The 18092-nt window shown below is 34.6% G+C and overlaps 4 protein-coding genes across 6 annotated transcripts; 2 read left to right on the top strand and 2 right to left on the bottom strand.

Annotated features, from left to right (window-relative positions):
• Positions 1 to 253: 253 nt before the first annotated feature.
• Myt1 (protein kinase, membrane associated tyrosine/threonine 1) lies at positions 254 to 3232 on the bottom strand. The gene is made up of 6 exons (XM_068286182.1): positions 3160 to 3232; positions 2872 to 3090; positions 1723 to 2737; positions 1516 to 1661; positions 1032 to 1447; positions 254 to 959 (listed from the first exon to the last, which is right to left on the bottom strand). Exons 2-6 carry the CDS (start codon positions 3070 to 3072, stop codon positions 815 to 817), a joined length of 1923 nt encoding a protein of 640 aa, XP_068142283.1. The 5' UTR covers positions 3073 to 3090; positions 3160 to 3232; the 3' UTR covers positions 254 to 814.
• Positions 3085 to 4875, top strand: Pmi (Transmembrane protein Pmi). Its single transcript, XM_068286183.1, has 3 exons — positions 3085 to 3217; positions 3588 to 3736; positions 3853 to 4875. The coding sequence occupies exons 1-3, from the start codon at positions 3195 to 3197 to the stop codon at positions 4200 to 4202; spliced, it is 522 nt and encodes a 173-aa protein (XP_068142284.1). The 5' UTR covers positions 3085 to 3194; the 3' UTR covers positions 4203 to 4875.
• Positions 4876 to 5598: 723 nt separating this feature from the next.
• On the top strand, positions 5599 to 7805 carry PGRP-LD (Peptidoglycan recognition protein LD). 2 transcript variants are annotated; one of them, XM_068285830.1, is made up of 5 exons: positions 5599 to 5781; positions 5990 to 6301; positions 6954 to 7126; positions 7402 to 7524; positions 7582 to 7805. In XM_068285830.1, exons 1-5 carry the CDS (start codon positions 5751 to 5753, stop codon positions 7744 to 7746), a joined length of 804 nt encoding a protein of 267 aa, XP_068141931.1. In that variant the 5' UTR covers positions 5599 to 5750; the 3' UTR covers positions 7747 to 7805. The 2 variants fall into 2 exon arrangements, with proteins under 2 accessions (XP_068141931.1, XP_068141930.1); XM_068285829.1 differs by having other exon boundaries at positions 7402 to 7805.
• Positions 7782 to 17865, bottom strand: Cralbp (Cellular retinaldehyde binding protein). Of its 2 annotated transcripts, none has more exons than XM_068285827.1 (2): positions 17718 to 17865; positions 7782 to 9147 (listed from the first exon to the last, which is right to left on the bottom strand). In XM_068285827.1, the coding sequence occupies exon 2, from the start codon at positions 9032 to 9034 to the stop codon at positions 8048 to 8050; it is 987 nt and encodes a 328-aa protein (XP_068141928.1). In that variant the 5' UTR covers positions 9035 to 9147; positions 17718 to 17865; the 3' UTR covers positions 7782 to 8047. The 2 variants fall into 2 exon arrangements, with proteins under 2 accessions (XP_068141928.1, XP_068141929.1); XM_068285828.1 differs by lacking the exon at positions 17718 to 17865 and adding an exon at positions 11643 to 11764.
• Positions 17866 to 18092: the final 227 nt, after the last annotated feature.

Genomic DNA, 18092 nt, shown 5'->3' on the forward strand with positions numbered 1-18092 from the left:
AATACATATGTACATCCCAATCAATCCAAGGGACTAAAACACTAAATTTTGGATAGTTTACCCTCTTCACACTAAATTTAAAATAGTTTTCCCTATTCGAAATCATTTTGGTGTTAAAAAAAGAATAATTTGGAATGAATGGGCCAAATGTCGCCAAAAAAATCAAAGTACAATATTTTCCATTTGTTTGAGTTAAGTTTTTAATAGTCTTTAAAAATTAAAACAAAAGAAAAAGGAAAACAAAAATTTTTCATATTTAACTTTTAATTTTTTTCCGCATTTTTTTTGTTTGGTTTTTTTTTTCTTTTTTTTTTTTTTTTACAATTCTACACATTCTTTTCCTCATCAGTTTTGTTTTTTTTTTTTTTGCCTTCATATCACATGCTTATTTATATGTATTATCTTTTACAATTCGGATTTTTTTGCATTACTATATACTATATATAGAGAATAAAATGACAACAAGTTCTTCTAAAGAAGCATTTAACATTAAAAAATATTTTTTTTTTAACTTTTTAACTTATGAGAGATACGTATATATATATATGTATATATGTGTGTGTGTATACGTATGTATGTATATCTAATATATTTGCTTGCCATATGTTTTGAGTTTTGAGTTGATAAATCTATATGTATATATGTATATGTGAGAATCTTTCAAGTGAATTTCTCCCGTTATTCATTTGAAGCGAACTAAATACTCGTGAATAAGAAATGCGCCATTGTTTTTCTAGATGGCTCATTTGGAAGATTCTCACAGACATTGTACATATTGTTAAATTCTTTAAGTTCCACCTCCTTTAAGTAAGTCCTACTCCTCCTCATCGCTGTCCATGACAAAAAGTTTTTTACGCAGAAACGATGTGTTATTTAATGATTTGGGTAATGATACATTATTCTGATCGCTAAGTATATTATTAAAACTCCAAGATCGTATATTTCGTGATGAGTTCAAACTAGAAAAATAAAAGTAAAGTTTTAATATTTGGGTAATAAACATTTGTTGGGTAATATTTTGTTTTATTTACCTTTTTTCGCGATGCTTGTGATTGAGGGGCGTTGAATTGATGGCCATGCCGGGTGAGCCTTGCGGTGATATATCGAATGCATCCTCTCTCGTTAGAAAATCCGATGTATAATAATTCCGATTTGCTATGGGCGTTGAGCCAACCAATTGCAATTCAATGCCTGGCACAGGCAACATGGGTGTGTTTGATAGCTGATCATTGACATTGGCATTGCCATTGCAATTTCTGGGCGATGATGGAGAATAAGAAGTTGGTTTTAAACTAGAACTGTCAGTCTGTTTTGAAGCCATTGGCAGCTTCAGGGGCTTATGAATATGTAGAATTTCCAAAAAATAGAATATATAACGATATGCCCAAATTTTCCAATTGCACATTTTTAGCCAGAAATATCGACTAGAACGACGAAAGCTTTTTGACTGCAAAAAGAAAGATGAAATTCCCGGTCAATGTTGTGCGATCTTTTGTAGACTTGATTCTTGCTCACCAAATAATTAAATGTCATTATAGATTTCTCTCTCTGTTGCATCTGCTGCAGTCTGGGATGATTTAATAGCTCTTCCACTGTCGGCCTCTGATGAGGATCGGGTGTCATCATGCTCTTAATAACCTGCTGGAGTTCCACAGAGATTTCTGCAAGAATTTAAAAAATACAGATTGCAATTGCTCTACTCAGCTCTCTTTTATGACTTACTGTCTATAAACTCCTCGGGCAGTATGCCCTGACGTAGCTCATGCCATAGGGGGCCATTTGATGGCAAGTCCATGTAACAAGCCAATTCCAGCATGGCTATACCTAAACTAAATATATCTGCTGCCTTGGAGAATTGTCCTTGCAGTATCTCGGGTGCCATGTAACGTGAATCACCCTCGGTGGCATGATGACTGTTGGCCTTATCCACATCGATAACTAAACCGAAATCAGCCAATTTACATGTCTCCTCATCCTCGCCAATTAGTACATTGTCCAGCTTAATGTCCAAATGTATGAGATTGCGATCATGTAATGATTTGAGGCCACGCAATAAGTCCAATAGAATATGCCAGATGCGCTCCTCGGCAATTTGATGCTGACACCGACATAGATACTGCTCCAGGCTCTCGCGGCATAATTCCATTTGCATGAAGAGACGATCATATTGCTCCCAGGCTCGTATGAATCGTATGCAATTCTCATGTCCCGAGAATTGTTCATACCGACGCACTTCCTCCAAGCGTTCCGAACGATATTGTTCGCCACGAAACAATTGCTTGGAGATTTTCACCGCATACATTTGGCCATCGGACCGATCTCGCACCTGAAACACTTCGCCAAATGAGCCTTCGCCCAGCTTCGCTAGACGCTCGAAACACAGTTCGAAATGGCTACTATTGCCGAAGGACGATGAGGAATTGACATCGACATCTTCATTATTATTTGCGAGTAGGGGCAGAGAGTTAGAAAGGCTGCAGTTATTTTCCCGAAACGAGATCGCGTGGGCTAAATGTGAACTGTTGTTAAAATTATATGGAGAGCCGCCGCCTCCTACTGGGCAGCCGCCACCGGTGCCGCTTCCCCCGCCGCCTACACCAGCAGCCGATGTGCCAGCAGTCAAACTCAAGCCAACCGACGAGCTGCGATTTAAATTATTATTTTCACCCATTACATAGCTGCCACGTGCCTTGTACTTGGGTGGACGAAATCGGTTGCTATTTTCATGGCCATGAAACTGAAAGAAAACAAAGGATAACTATCTTTGTGTGTGCGTGCGTGTGTTGGTGTGCCCGTATAAGTGTGTGTGCGTGCGTGTAAACAGCGGCTTGAAGTTCCGGCGATTTGCATGATTTTGGGAGCCACACCTACCTGTTTTTGCCGATGCTTTTTGTCATCTCTTAAATCTGGCACTGGTAGGCTGTGCATATCCATTAATTTAATTTCTTTTTTTGGTTTTAACCAATTTAATTTTTTTGCGGGTTTCCAAAGCGTTGCCAGATCGAACAATATGTGGGCACTCAGTTTCACACGGTCGATAACTTTTGCAAATAATCGATAACAATCAAACATTTTTAGTTATCGATTGTACTTAATTAAAATAGGGGGTGGGAAATTAATAGGGGCGTATATGGCATATCAACAAACTTCTTAACTTACTTATATATTATTTTTATTAAACAAATGCATCGAAAATGGTAACCAGAAGCATAGACAGGTGAATATACATTTGTTACAATTTCTGGATCGCAAAAATAGTGAAATAATTTGCATATGGCAATTGGCGGCAAATAAACTGCAAAATGGTTTTGTTATGCAACCTGGAAAAACGGTCGGCTGCGGCTTTTGTTTAAATTCCATTTGAATGAGCTACTGTTACATTGTAGTTGTTGTTATGGACATATATACATACTTGTCCTACTGCCGAGAAGATATCAAGGCCCATTTCCAGGTCAGAGATTGTGCCAAGGGTTGACCTTAAACTTGAACTTGCCATAGAAAGATAACTGTGTTTGATAACTTTTCTCCTTCCCTCTCTCCCCCTTTTCTCTGTCTCTCTCTCTCTCTCTCTTTCTCATCTCTTTCAGCACAAATAAAGTGCCCACTTTTCATGTGATTCGTGAGGTTTACGACAGTTCAAATGCCCATGAAAGATTTGAGGCTGAGCTGGATAAGGCATTAGAGGCAAAAGTAGATTTCATAATCATAGAGCCTCCACGTCTGGGGGATGAGACAGGTAAGAAGACGGAGAGATTAATGAAACGAGCGAGAGGATAAGGTGAAAAAGTTGCTTTTGACCCAACTCCTTGTTGTTGCGATTTCCGTTCACAACTTGTTATCCCTTTGTTATAGGTCGTTGGATTTGGGTTGGCAATTGCCTACATAAGACTGCTGTGGCATCGGGCGCTGTCTCCTTGGTGGCCAGTTTACTGTGGCATGATCGTCCAGTGATTGCGGCCCCCGTGTGTGCCCTATCGCTCTTCTGCACCGGCCTGTATACCGTCTCATGGAACTATGACCCCTGCTGTCAATATCAGGTGGAGAATAATGACAGCGTCTTGGAGAAATTACCCCTAACGGATGTTTCATCGCCTGTGATTCTGGGCTATAACCCAAATACAAAAACCAAATACTTACATCGTGGCTTCACCTTTCTATCGGCTGCACTTTGCGCCTGGCAAATCTGGCGTTCCTACAAGTAATAGGATATACGACCAGAAATAGGAGATAGAAGAAAAAAATATCCACAGCCCATTGCATTTGCTTTTTTTTGTTTAATTGTTCAGGAATGTGCCACCCCAATCCCCCTCCTATTTTCTTTCCCATTCTCAACTCACAATCGTTTTGCGTCTGTTTATGTCTTTAATATTTTTTTTTTTTAACTTGTCTCTATGGAATATGTTTAGAAAACGGCGTAAACTAAACAAAATTTAGTAATGTGATCAGAAAATTCACTGTAAAAAATAATTAAGCAAACAAAAAAAACTTAAATATTCTGTGTATAAATACAAGGTAAAAAAAAAAAACAAACAACAACAAAAAGGAAGAAAAGCAACCAACTAAAATAAAACATATAAATTATGATTGTTATTTAGAGATTAGCCAAGCGAAGTAAAAAAGATGTGAATATACTGATATATATATATATATACATAAATATACAAAAAACATTAAAAAAAAAAAAACAAACAAAATAAAGTCCATAATTCAACTGCGATTTCCAGGGCTGCAAATTTAATATAAGTCCAAACTCTCAAATATTTTTGTTAATAGAACTCATCTGCCATATCAATTAAAAAAAAAATTAATTCTAATAAATTTGGTATTTCAATAATAGATAACACCAAATTCTAAAATTTCACTTTAAAACGGAAACTTTGTCTTTAAAATTTTTGTTTTTTGGAAGTTTAATTTTATAAATTGAAAAAGTTGCATGGTTTAATTAAAATTAAAGTTAAATTTCTTTTAACTTTTAGTGCAAAATTCTTGTATTAACAAATTTCTAAAGTACTTAACTTTAAAAACTATTCGAAACTACAAAATATCATTTGATATATCATTTATTTATGTCATTTTGTATTGTTTTTGAAATATCAATATATTTAAAGAGTTTTATATATAGGTATTTGGGTTTCAAAATCATATTTATATTAGGATTCAATGATCAGAGAAGTTTTTATTACATAATTACATTATAATATAATAGAAGGGAAGCTCTTAAAAACATTTAAACCAGTTGAATTTGTTGATTTTCCAAATTATAGAGCTATTCTTGAACACTTCCGAGTTTTTCAGGAAGTATTTACACTTTGAAACTCTTTTTTTTTTGTTGCTTTGGTTTTGTTTTCTTACATATAAGGGAATACAATTCGATAAGCTCGCTCGCCTATGATGAAAGCAAATGCCGCCTTGACTTGGCTGTGTAATGTGACGCAGTTACTCATGGCATGCTCTGTTCCATGCTAGCTGGCTGCTCTTACTCTCTGGCCACACTCTCTCACCGACTCACTCTCACACTCGGACTAGAGTGATCTGAATATTGCATTAATAATATGCGGGAAGTGCTCAATGCGTTGTTCTCTCGTTAAAATCGGAATCAGAGTTCAGTCGTTTCATAGATTTTGCGTGTAAAAGTAAAGAGCTCCTCTGCATATCGATTAAATTGCATTACACGAACACGAAAATGAAGCAGCCTTAACCAGTTAAAAGCTGTTGCCATAGAACTAGGACGCAGAGGGTCAGAAATTCACATGGAACCGGGCCAAAGAGTTATCACAGCGGGTAAGCCTCCGCTTGATGCAGATAAGATATATACCTATATACATACAACTGATTCAAACTTTGACCAGACTGAGTTTCTTTTTTTTTTTTTTTTTTTTTAGCTAAAGCCTAATGCTGGCTTATCGTTCATTTTGTGTATTTGTTTATGGTTTTATCATAAAGTTGCCTCTAACATGTGACATTATATTTTGCTCTATATATTCAATAGCTTCATGGCACAGCCCCAATGGCAACGAGGAACAACAAATGGTGGTGGAGAAAGAGAAGTCGCAAGAGAAGGAAGAGGAATTGTTTATTGAAATCGGTTTGGCCAGTGAAGCTAATGAATCAACACCCCTATTAAGTAAACAAAGAGGAGCTCAACGACCCACACTTCATCCCTCAACATCATCATCATCATCATCGTCAGCGACCTCATCCTCCATCCATATAGAAGAATGCCTGAATTGTCGCATTCTCGCATTCTTAAGCATGATCATAACTAGTCTGGGATTGGCCACATATTTACTTTGGAGACAATGTGAGTTTACTTTTTGCTAAAATCTCATATACGAAAGTCCATCAATTCAATTGAAATAAAACTAAACAAGGAGAATAAGTGATTTCCTCTGATTACACAGCGAACGTGACTTTTGCTGTGTGTTTTGAGATATTTGTCTTTGGAGTGGGAGTAGTTTCGTTTTCATTTCTGAAAAGTCGATTGACTTAATTTGATCGTCTATTTATAGGCATCGTATTTTAAATAGCATTAAGTTCCCCTTTGCTTTTCCTCCTCAAAAGAATAACCTTTGTTTGCATATCGTATTCGAATGAAAACCTTGTAATATTTATTCTAAGGCCTGACATTTTTTTTGTTTACTTTCAAAATTGAGTTGTCCAGGATTCGTCATTAGCTGATTTTATTGACAAAGATGCCAGTGCTAAAACTAGTTGAGAATTACAACCAAATAAAGCTTTGAATTTCATTTTTCCTATTTGCAAAAAGTTGTATAAGTTTTTCTATTGTAAATGTCATTAATATGTTATGAAATGTTTAACAACTTTTAACCCTTTGATTGTTATCAGTTTCTGTTTTTAATTGATGTGAGCTGTGATTTAACATATAAACTTTTATACTTACCTACAAAATTGCAATCTACTTGAAAATAATTTTTTTTTTTTTGTTGTTGTAGCACATTTTCCCGACAAGGGTTATTCCCTTGAACTGATAGAGCATGATATTTGGAGTAATATTCCATTAAGAAGTCCAATTTTGAATGCCGATAATGTCAGAAATGTCTTCATAACCCACACAGCCAGCGAGGAGTGCTACGAGAATTGTGTGGAACTGCTTCGTAGCCTTCAAGTAAGTTTTGTTTTGAAATAGAATTCGCCTACAAAAAAAAAACCTTGTGAGCGATCCGACAGTCTATTTTTAGGTTCACACTTTTTGAACCTTAAGTTTTGGCCTGCTAAGTCAAGTCTTGTTTGCTTGTTTCTAATCATGAAAATACAGTCCTAGAGGGTAAAAAATGGATTTCTTTTCGATTAAGATATGTAGAATGTGCTGTAGAGAACAAAAGAAGACGCTAAATCGCGGTCCCTGACTAATTCCTGACTGCTTCCACAATGTATTCACAGAGGTTTCGCTTGGATGAGTTGCCGTACAATTTCCTGATCACCAGCAATGGTCAGGCCTTCGAGGCTCGTGGTTGGCATTATGAAAGCGATTTTGCCCAACAAATACCCGAAGCTATATCTCTGGTGATAGCCTTGGTGGGTAATTTCACATCATACTTACCCGATCGTTGTCAATTGCAGACCATGGAGGCATTGATAAGGGAATCCCATAAGCGTCATCGTCTACAAATGGCTTACAACCTGTTTGCCCTGAGGAACACCACCAGACACACTCACGATGCAGAGTTAATGAGAGAGCAATTGGAGTTCTCTTTCAATTATAGAGGAGAATGGCTGATTAAATGAATAAGGGGAAAAAAAAACAAAGCAGCCAAATTGCAAAAAAAAGTTATTCCTCTCGTTTATTTGTTTTTTGTTTTTCTTTTGTGTTGACGTAAAAAAAAATTAAGCGCAGGATTATTTGAAAGCAAAAAAAACAAAAAACTATCCAATTAGGATGTGCCCACCGTAGAACAAAAAATGATAAGACAAGCGGAAAAAAAGCATAAAAGCGGACTAAAATAATTTCATGTAAATAGATAAATGAATGAAGATCGATCCTTCTGTCTGTCCAGCGCTCAAATCCTTTTGCTTTTTTTGGGATACTCTAATCGAATTCCAATTTCCTAAAGCTGCCCTCAATCGACTCGATTTGTGATACGAAATTTGGTCCCGAACTTGATTTCTCGGAATTGAAACTGCTTCGCCGCTGTATGCCACGATCCGATAGCAATTGACTTTGATCCAGACCCAAGACCAAATCCCGTTTGGAGGCCAGTTCCTGTTTCCACAGTTCGATCATCTCCCGCATGGGCATTGTGCCGCCCATTTCCAGAGGCAAACATTTGGCATCGACACTCTTCTGTAATTCCTTTTCGCTGGCATAGATAATGAGACGATTTTTCATTTTTGAACTGACACGATTTTTCACAAAATCAATTAACCACTTCAGTGTCGAGGGAACATTTATCAAATGGATCTCTTTATGTCGCAGCGGCAGACTCTGTTCGCCCCACTTGAAGATGCGGGCAAATTCTGTGGGATTCCAATTGGTAACATGAGCGGTCGATACTCCCGAAAAATCACCGACATGTGTCAGGCCTGTTATTTGAGTTTCCTGATCCTCCATCAGGCATTCGTAGGTCAAGAAATGTGCTTTGGCCTGATCGCAACTAGTATGCAACTTTGGATTCAATCCTTTGGCATTGATTATAACCACACGACGACCATGACGATCACGCTGTGGGGCAGCAAATATATAGCCCTGCTCAATGACATCTGCCAAACGGGGCTCCAGATAATCCAGCTTGGTGCTCATGTGTGGAAAAGTTCGACGTATGTTTAAATACTTGAGTAGCGTCTGCTCAGCCATCGGTACACTGAACTTCTTGGCGCGCAGGAAGCGCAAAAGAAACGTATCATCACAGCGCACATTTTGTAGATCCTCATTCTTGATCACCCAATTTCGTAATTGTTCCAAGCTTTGCTCTCTGGTGCAACGATCCTCGCGTAACTCGCGTTTGGCAATTTTCAATAGAGATTCGGACAATGGATTGGCTCCGCCTTCTTCGTCAACTACTTTGGTTTCCTTCATCGTGATCGTTCGTTCGTTCGTTTGGATCTCTCTGTCTCTGGTTTTTCTTCTTTTTATGGCTTAAATGGTGGCTGTCTATGGATTTTTTTTTGTTTTTTTATTTTGTGGTTAATCTGCAAAAGGGAGAGGCAAGAATGTGTGTGGTTAGACATGTAATTAGCTTTAAATTAGATAAATAATTGAAATTTTTCATTCAAGTTTTGGCGTCTTTCGGTTTTTTGTGGTTTAACACCAACTTCAATTACAAGTTTTAAATTGAAAACTATTTTAAACAATTTAATTTTCATAATTAAAATCTACAAAACTGATTCCTCTATTGAGGAATTTATGCCGAAAAGATTACTTCCAGTCATTATTGAAATTTAAGGAAAATTTCATTAAAATTTTAAGCCAAATTATAGTTCAATTAAAGTAAAAATATTATTATGCATTAATTAAATGCTAAACGAAGTTGTTTTTCTTATTTTCAGTTCAATTTAAAGTGTAATAAATTAATATTTATCCACAATATCAATAAAGTTATCTTCCGATTACTCAAAGTTTATAAACGAACTAAGTCTTAGATGTCAGAATACATCGACGATATATACATGTGAATATTAACGTATGTAGGTATTTGCACTAAATCGTAGTTTAAAAAGATGCTTCATCAAAAATAAACGTAAAGTCTAACCCAAAGTAAAGTTCAGATATCAAGCTATATATAGGTATTGTTTGACTAATTTAATGTCAAAAACTTGTATTTAAACTGAATTTGAAAGTTAAGGGTGTAGCCGTTTCTATTTTTTTTTCCAGCACTGTAAGGAGAAGGCTATATATTAGGTAGCTTTTCATTTCTATAACCAATTTCCTTAAGTTATAGTTGAAGAATCTTTCTAATTTCGACAAATGTTCTGTGTGCATCTGAGAGAATTATAAATACAGAAAGTTTTGTATCAATAGCTTAAAAACTGAGAGACTAGTTGGCATAGAAACAGACAGATGACATCGATGATATCATAAACGAAGAAAAGGGCCATGCAAAAGTAACTAAATATTATTTGCTGATGTTTCAAATTCTAATGTTTGTAAAGGTCACAATAAGTCCCAGTCTGGGGCGACTAGCTCTAGCCAAGTTATAATTGGCCAACAAATCAATTACTGCAACAACAATTGCTTTAAATTAAATCAAAAGTCATTTTCAATTACTTGGTGATCTTCTCTTGAATTGTATTAAAGATTCTTGAGCCTAAAATGGCATATAAAGGATCGGAATCATCTGTTCTACAATTTGGTTTCATTATTTGTTTACAAAAAGTGTCACAATCTTTAAAACACAACAATAATAAATGATTAATAAAAAACATTATCAAATGAGGTAATTCAAGTGACGTCTAAGCCTCAAACAAGTCACCAAAAGATGCAATGTAACAATTACAATGGCTAAATATTGTCATTTTAAAAGGGGGGGAAAATCCCTCAAAAAAATAAAACTGAAATGCAAAAGTCATCTGAAAACATTTGCCGGATTCTTCTGCCAAAAATTTGTTCGATTTGAAACATAAAGAAACCTTTTGTCACACACAAACAAAAACCTAAATTAGTTCAAGGTCCAAGCAAGGTAAACTCCAATGAACACCATCATCATCGACTGCTTCTTTGTAATTTGCAAATATTTGCTAATTAAAAACGCACAAACTAAAAAAAAAAAAAACCAACCAAAGCGACAAAAAATACACACAAAATGTAAATGGAATCAACAGAAACAACAAAAACTATATATCAAACAATGAAAAAAGATGTATAAATTATTTTTTTGCCTATGACACACACACACACAACAATAGACAAGAAGAGGGAGAGAGAGAGAGAGAGTAAGCGAGATAGATAGACACAGGGGTAAGCAACTTGGCAAATTAGTTCAAGTTCAAACCAAACTGAAAATTTTAGTTAAAGCGGGTCACAAGAGTTATAGATACAATAAGAGATAATTGATCGCCAAAAAGTTTCAATGAATGAAAGAAAGAAAGAGTTCATTTGTTTTCGTTGACTTTTTCTTGGTGTTTGCATAATCCATGGACAAATTTAAACAAAGATATGAATTATACCATATACATATGTATATTTCGTATATGTATTAATTTTTGATCTTTCTTTTTGCTTCCTTTTGATATGCCAGTTCCCAGCATATGCAGATATTTTCGGTTTCGGGGTTTTTATTTGTATGTCTGGTGCCATTTAATTGATTTATATTTATCCAAAGATTTGCATTTTGTAAGTTGTTTTTGTTGTTGTTGTTTTTTTCTTCTTCTTTTTGATTTTCCATCAACTGAAAATGCGATTTCAAAATGTCAAATTAAGTAACTTGTTTCGCTCACTCTCTCTGTCTCAGTGTGTGTGTGTGTGTGTGTGTCTCTGTCTCTATCTAAGTCTCCTAGAGGAGATTTCCCAACTTGTCTTGCAGTGACTTGAAGATTTTCTTTTTTGATTTTGATTTCATTTGCGGATTTTCATTGCAATATTCAAAAACAACAAAACAAAACAAAAAAAAAAAAAAAAACAAATATTAAAGACACACTTCACTTCATTAAATTGATTTGGTTTTTCTTTTTATCATTTTTGCACTCACTTAATATAGCTATTATTTGCATTTGATCCTTATTTATTTGTGACTATGTATATATATTGGTTTTAGGTTTTATGTCAGACAATCTTTCGTATCGACGTGTACTACGTCCAACTGACGCGAGGTCCGAACAACGAATGACGCTGTGTGGAGGCTTCGAACAATCCAAAACAACCAAAAAAAAAAAAAAAGAGTTAACAAAAAAAGCACAACACAAAAACAACAACAAGAAAATGTTAAAAGAAATTAACTGGATTATATAATGCCCACACACACACACACACACTCACACTCACTCACTCACTCAAACACACACATATACACACTCGATATAGTAGAGTCAGAGACGAATGCAATCTGATCGGTTGGTAAACTTTTTTTTCTGCTGCTGCTGCTGCTGCTGCATGGAGTGAACAAGTTTTTTTTTTTCTTTCATTTTCGAAAACTCAAAAACCGAAAGTGCGACGCACGTCGCAAATAGTACACAAACCTTTGGCAGCTTCAGACTGCCTACAAAAACGCCATCAAAGGTAGCCCCAGACCACAGGAAACAGTCGGCATCCGGTATAATGGAGTAGCTATCACTTTCAAGATCCTAGCTTTATAGACTGATGAGATCTTGTAACAGAAGCAGTTTACCTTCAAAATTCTCTGGCAACTTTAGCTTAACTAAGATTTTTTAAGATTTTTACCCCTGTTTGAATAAAAATTTTTCACTAAATCTATCAAAACAACTTTAATTTGAATTACAACGGAAAATAACAACTATTTCTATTATATTTTTAAAGACTCCTTATATGAAGTCAGTTTTTGATATATTTTCTCCTTAAATCGATTGAAGAATCAAATTATTCTCCTTCTTTACTATTTTATTGATCTAAAAGTAAGCTTTTAAGGTATGTTTTTTGAATAAATTGTCCAAAAGGTTTAATTTACAATTAGTCTTGAGTATCTTTTAAGCTAATATGTATGTTTTTTCAAAACATATATTTGTCAAGGCTTATCCAACACTTATTTTACAAAACTATTTTATCCACGGATTGAATATTACAACTATAGTACGCTTTCTCTCAAATAGCTAACCAACACTGTTATCACATCGGGGTCACCAAAGCCTAAACCTTGTTGACTTTCTGGCTTATTGGAGCTATTCTCAGCAATAGATGGAATACTGTAGGTACTGTTTGAATACAAACTTTACATCGGGGTCACCATAGCTGGGATCATTAATCCAACATTTCTTTTGAATACTCTTTCTAAAAGTCGCTGAAGAGATGCAAAACTTAAAGTTTGAGGTCTTCAATTTAAAAATTTCTTTTATCCATGTGAGTATTCACTGTACTCGTATTACAGCGGCTGCTGTTGCTGTGGCTGCTGGTTGGTTGGTTAGGCAATTCCTAAAAAATTCAGTCAGTTGGCCAGTGGCGTCGGTAAATCAGGTTCGCTAGCGGTTTTATTTTTACTCATTTTCAACTTTTAACTCTTTTTTTCATTTTTTTTTGCTTTGGTTCCCCCCTCATTTTTTGTTGTTGTTGTTGTGTGAGTGTGTGTGTCTTTTTTTTTTTTTAATATTTCGTTTTCTTCATCTTTCTCTATCTCACTCTCTTTAACTATTGTCTTTGTTAGTTGTTTTGCCTTTTGCCTTTTCATGCCTATTTCACTTTTGAACATTAATGATTAGGCTCATTGAAAACATTGCTCATGGCGAATACTACCAAACTACAGGGAGATGAAATTTGCATTTTCATGGCACAGGCATTCCGAGAGATTGAGATATAGCTGAAAACAACCTTGAAAATGCAATACCCACGATGCCAATGATGATGCCGATGTCGATGCCGATGCCAATGCTGATGATGGTGTCTAATGATCTTGTTTTTTTTTGTTTATTTTATTTTTTTTTACTTTTTTTTTTCTGATGCACGAGCTCAAAACTTTTAAACAACGTCATCGTTGAAAACATGAATTCGAAATTGAATTTTGATTTGTGAATTTTTTTGGGATGTTTAAACAATTGTGGAAACCCTCTGAGCTCATCATTATGATAAAGGGGGAAATAGCGTTGGTTTTCATTGTTTATCTCATTTCAGGGACGTTCGATATGCGATTGCCCAACTCACAGGGCGTAGGTATGCATTTTTCTTGCATTTAACTCAATGATCACTGGATCGATCAGTGGGCGCGAATGCGTTTATTGGGGTCTCGGTCTCTCTTTTTCCGACTCTGGGTATCTGGGTATTTGGGTTGTTGGGGAACGGATGTGTTAAAATTTTTATTAGTCCAAAAAGTCATTTTGATTGCAGTTCGGAGTGTGAGAAATTGATTGTCTTGGGCGTGTGTTTGTGATAATTATGTGGGCTGATCATGTTGTTGATGAGACAGTTTTTTCAATGTCAATTGCTGATTAGTCCGAGGAAATGTTAATTGAGCTAACAAAAAAATTAGGCTAATAGAAGGCAGAAAAAAAAGAAGATGCTCAAGTTGTGCAAGAGAACGATTAAACTGTTGACTGAATGAAGACCCAAAATGCTAATTGAAAGTGGTAAATAAAAAGGCAATTTGGTTGATAAAGGTCAGCAATCAAAGTTTATATAAAGTTTATAAATTTTCAAAAATCTAGAATGAACTTGATACTTGACATGGTCTAAAAAGAAAGTTCTATTGGAAAACCAAGAGAAAGTATTTAAACAGAAATAGGAAATAACATTTCAATATTTCAGTTTAGGTAAAACCATTTCTATGTGCCAGTTTGTGGATGCAGTAAGAACAATTTAGTTAAAACATTTTGCGAACATAAATTTGTATACTAAACTCTTATTAAAACTTACTTTGCTTTTCAATTTATTTTCCAACACTAAGCAAAGTGTAAAATACATACAAGACTAATGTATTTCAACTACAAACTATTGTTTTCTTTTATAACTTTAACTATAACTCGACTCGACTTTGTATGTTGGTGTGTAGAGAGTATCCTATATTAGATTTGCTTTGCTTTGCAAAACCATTTTCCAACACTGTACAAACTGTAACTTACATAGGAAGAAAGGAAGGAAGCAAGGAAGAGATCTCTTTTGAATACTCGAAGAACTCTTGATGGAATCAGCTGTAAATATTAAAAATCAAATCCCAATCTTAAAAGATATTCTTACACTTCTTATCACTGGCTTCTAAATACTTTTCAAACGGATACTCTCTAAAGATGATAACAATATTTGTTAAAGTCAAAGTCATTTGAAATAAGTGAAGTTTTGAAACAATTTCCAAATTATTCGTTACTCAAATTGATATTCCTTTTTTTGTTTTGTTTTAATGTGCCTAGCCCAATCCTAAAGTTTAGTACAACCTTCATTTTATTCAAGTCCCTGACCAGTTAAACTGGCTAACTGGCTGAATGACCTACTCAACAAGACCAAGATCCACATTTATTATTTTCAACATTTTATTTTAAAACTTTTTCTTGTTGGTTTTTTTTTTTTTTTTGTTTCGTTTTCATTATTATTATATTACCATGTGCTCGGTGTTTCGTTGAGTATGTGTAATAATGCTCACTCATTGTTGGCACGTTTTCTTTAAATATTTTTACACAGTTTTTTTTTTTTTTTTGTCTTTTTTCACTGGGGTATAACGAGTTTACATCTTTTTGGTGGTGGTGGTGGTGGTGGAGGTAGTCATCGCAGTCGTCGTGGTCGACGTTGTCCAATTGCTCCACATCAGCTGATGATGGTAAGTCATAAAAAGAGAGATGCCGCTCTACACAATGCGAACAATAATAATTTTTAATAAACACATTACACAGAGCTCAGTTCGGTTTCTTTTTTTTTTTTTTTTGCGCCAGACAAAACAATTGGCAACAAGTTTCAGTTAGCAGGTGGAGAGTGGAGGTGGAATCGGAGTTGAAGTTGAAGTTGGAGGAGGAGAAGAAGGCGCTGACGAAGCTGGGAATGCAGTTGGTGTTGGAATGGGAGTTGGAGAGGGGAAAAAACCTTAATTTTATTTTCGAAATTCCATTACATGCTGTCGTAGTTAGACACACTAGATTACTTTGTTGATTTTGTAAAATACACTGTCCGACAGTGAGCTAGATCATTATCATTATTTGTAAGTGTTTTTTTTAGTCCAAGGTATGCTTTGGCTCGTAGCCAGAAATGAGCTACTATTACAGGAGCTCATATTAAATAGACAGTAAACAATTTATCGAAGTGCATCGCTTTAGATTTGTTTCCATTCCTTAATTAAATTCATTGTCCTAAAGTTACTCTAAACGTTTCTTGACTTTAAACCGTTTTTAATATTCCCAAATGATCCTTAACTTTGCTAAGCTATCACTTAACCCTTTAGACACTCGTCGTTTGTCGAATCGACGACGCAGGAGATGAAATCTCAGATATGTATATGTATATGTATATTAAGTGAGTCTTAAATAAACAATATAAAGGTATATCAACTTTAACATCAAGCACAATTCAAAGAACTTTTTAAAGTTGTTCACGATGACATAAAATTCCAAAAAAAGTGCCAAAGTTCTCTAGAAATACTCAGTTTTTGGGGATATGTGTAATTTTTCAACCAAATTTCGACTCTTTCTTCAAATTTCCTTAAAGAATTTGACAAAAATGAAGCTATGAATAATAAGTAAAAGTTGTTCTTCATTATGGATACAATATGTAAATGGGAAAGAATTTAATATTCGTTTCTTTATAATGATATTAAATAAATTATAATGTACAAATAAAAAATTAAGGATAAATAATCGATGAAATTTACATTATATTGATAAGAGAAAAAAGAGAAAAAAAACTATGTTTAGCCTAGGAATATTCAAAGTTTTGACCAATGAAATTGTTACGTATACGCCATGTAGGTAATGATTGACTATGATAAACGTTTTTGGTCTTCAAACTTATAAGCTTTCTAACTTAAAACAAACATAAGTGCTTCTTAGTTGTATTATGCAATGGAATTCCATTAAAATTAAGGAAAATTTAGAATGAAAATTAGTCAATATATGGTGAAATTATAAAGTTCAACATAGAAATAGTATATTAAGAGATAAAGTAATCTTGAAGTAATTGAAGAATATGTGATTACGCTTTTAAAGGAAGAATATCTATAATGAACAAGATTTCCTTATTACTGAAATCATTAAATTAATTAAATCATTATAGAAAATTGCATGTAGCAAAGATATTAGTTTTTTTTGTTTGCTACTTTCTTAACTAAAGTTCAAAGTAAGATATTTCCGCAACTGAATGATAATTCACAGAATGGCAATTTGAGGCGTTGGAGTAAACACAAAAGATTATATCATTTAAGGGCATAGAGCCCTAGGGCTTGTTCAATTAATCATGGTCTCAGTCCCGCATGTTAGTTGTAGTTGCTTTTTGAGCCATAATTAACAGCATATAGAAATACAGCTTATGGTAGTTTAATTATCATTACGAAAATGGCCAAACAACAAATTGGTATCATCTTTTTTTTTATATCTTCTTCTTTTTTAAGCCCTAAAGCAAGAGTCGCACACGCACACGAAATGTGTATTGACCCCACCGATCCAAAAATGGATAACCCTATGGACATTTCGGTTTCGGTTTTTTGTTTTTTTTTTTTTTTTTGCATATCATTTTGGGGATCCACATAGATACGAGTCTATAGAATGTAATTTATCATTGGGCAATCTCTTATATGTATATGGTCATCTTCGTCGGTGGGCGTCAATAACAAACAGAAAACTATATATGTATATACATACATAGGTATAATATAAATATGTATGGTAAATATTTACTTAATACGCAGAAAAATCAAAAATCAACGAAATCCGACCAACTAGTACTTACTTACTTAGGTCTCTCTCTCTCTCCTCTTTCTGTCTATCTTTTTTATTTCGTTGTTGATTTTAGCTTTTTGTTTATTTCGCCAACAGTTGATTATAATTACACAAGATACAAGACAACAAAATGCCGTCGAACTGCACTCGAGCGATACCACCAACTAGCGAGTGATACACTCTCTTGTCATAAATACCATGGAAATAGCATTAAAACTATAATTACACTTAAATTGTTCAGTTGTTCTTACCTCAAATTGATTTCGTTTTTTTTTTTTTTTTTTTTTGGCTTCAAAATTTTGAATTTCCGTTACAAAAACACACACAAATGCAGACACACACAAGAAAAAAACAAAATAAACAACCAAAACTCGCGTTACAAGCTGTCGAACAAACGTCTGCAATGTCTAAAGGTTTAAAGCAGAATCAAACAAAGCTTACATATTGTTGGCCAAAAACCAACATCATTATATCTATGATAGAGAGCGAGAGAGACAGAGGGAGAGAGAGAGAGATAAACTCTATACTAATTGTTCAGACGAAAAAAAATTTGTTTTTTCATATATCATTAAACATTTTTTTTCTTCTTTCAAATAACAGAAACCAGTTTTTAAATTTACCGCCAA

Source organism: Drosophila tropicalis, unplaced genomic scaffold (genome assembly GCF_018151085.1).
Source record: "Drosophila tropicalis isolate 14030-0801.00 unplaced genomic scaffold, ASM1815108v1 contig_443, whole genome shotgun sequence".
In the NCBI taxonomy this organism is placed as follows: Eukaryota; Metazoa; Arthropoda; class Insecta; order Diptera; family Drosophilidae; genus Drosophila; species Drosophila tropicalis.

Coding starts and splice junctions, on each gene's coding strand:
- Myt1 (XM_068286182.1), bottom strand. CDS start 3,072: ATGTTTGATTGTTATCGATTATTTGCAAAAGTTATCGACCGTGTGAAA. Junction 2,738..2,871: donor AAAAGCATCGGCAAAAACAG/GTAGGTGTGGCT, acceptor GTTTTCTTTCAG/TTTCATGGCCATGAAAATAG. Junction 960..1,031: donor CACAAGCATCGCGAAAAAAG/GTAAATAAAACA, acceptor TTATTTTTCTAG/TTTGAACTCATCACGAAATA.
- Pmi (XM_068286183.1), top strand. CDS start 3,195: ATGGTAACCAGAAGCATAGACAG. Junction 3,218..3,587: donor GTAACCAGAAGCATAGACAG/GTGAATATACAT, acceptor CATCTCTTTCAG/CACAAATAAAGTGCCCACTT. Junction 3,737..3,852: donor ACGTCTGGGGGATGAGACAG/GTAAGAAGACGG, acceptor CCTTTGTTATAG/GTCGTTGGATTTGGGTTGGC.
- PGRP-LD (XM_068285829.1), top strand. CDS start 5,751: ATGGAACCGGGCCAAAGAGTTATCACAGCGG. Junction 5,782..5,989: donor CCAAAGAGTTATCACAGCGG/GTAAGCCTCCGC, acceptor TATATTCAATAG/CTTCATGGCACAGCCCCAAT. Junction 7,127..7,401: donor AACTGCTTCGTAGCCTTCAA/GTAAGTTTTGTT, acceptor ATGTATTCACAG/AGGTTTCGCTTGGATGAGTT.
- Cralbp (XM_068285827.1), bottom strand. CDS start 9,034: ATGAAGGAAACCAAAGTAGTTGACGAAGAAGGCGGAGCCAATCCATTG.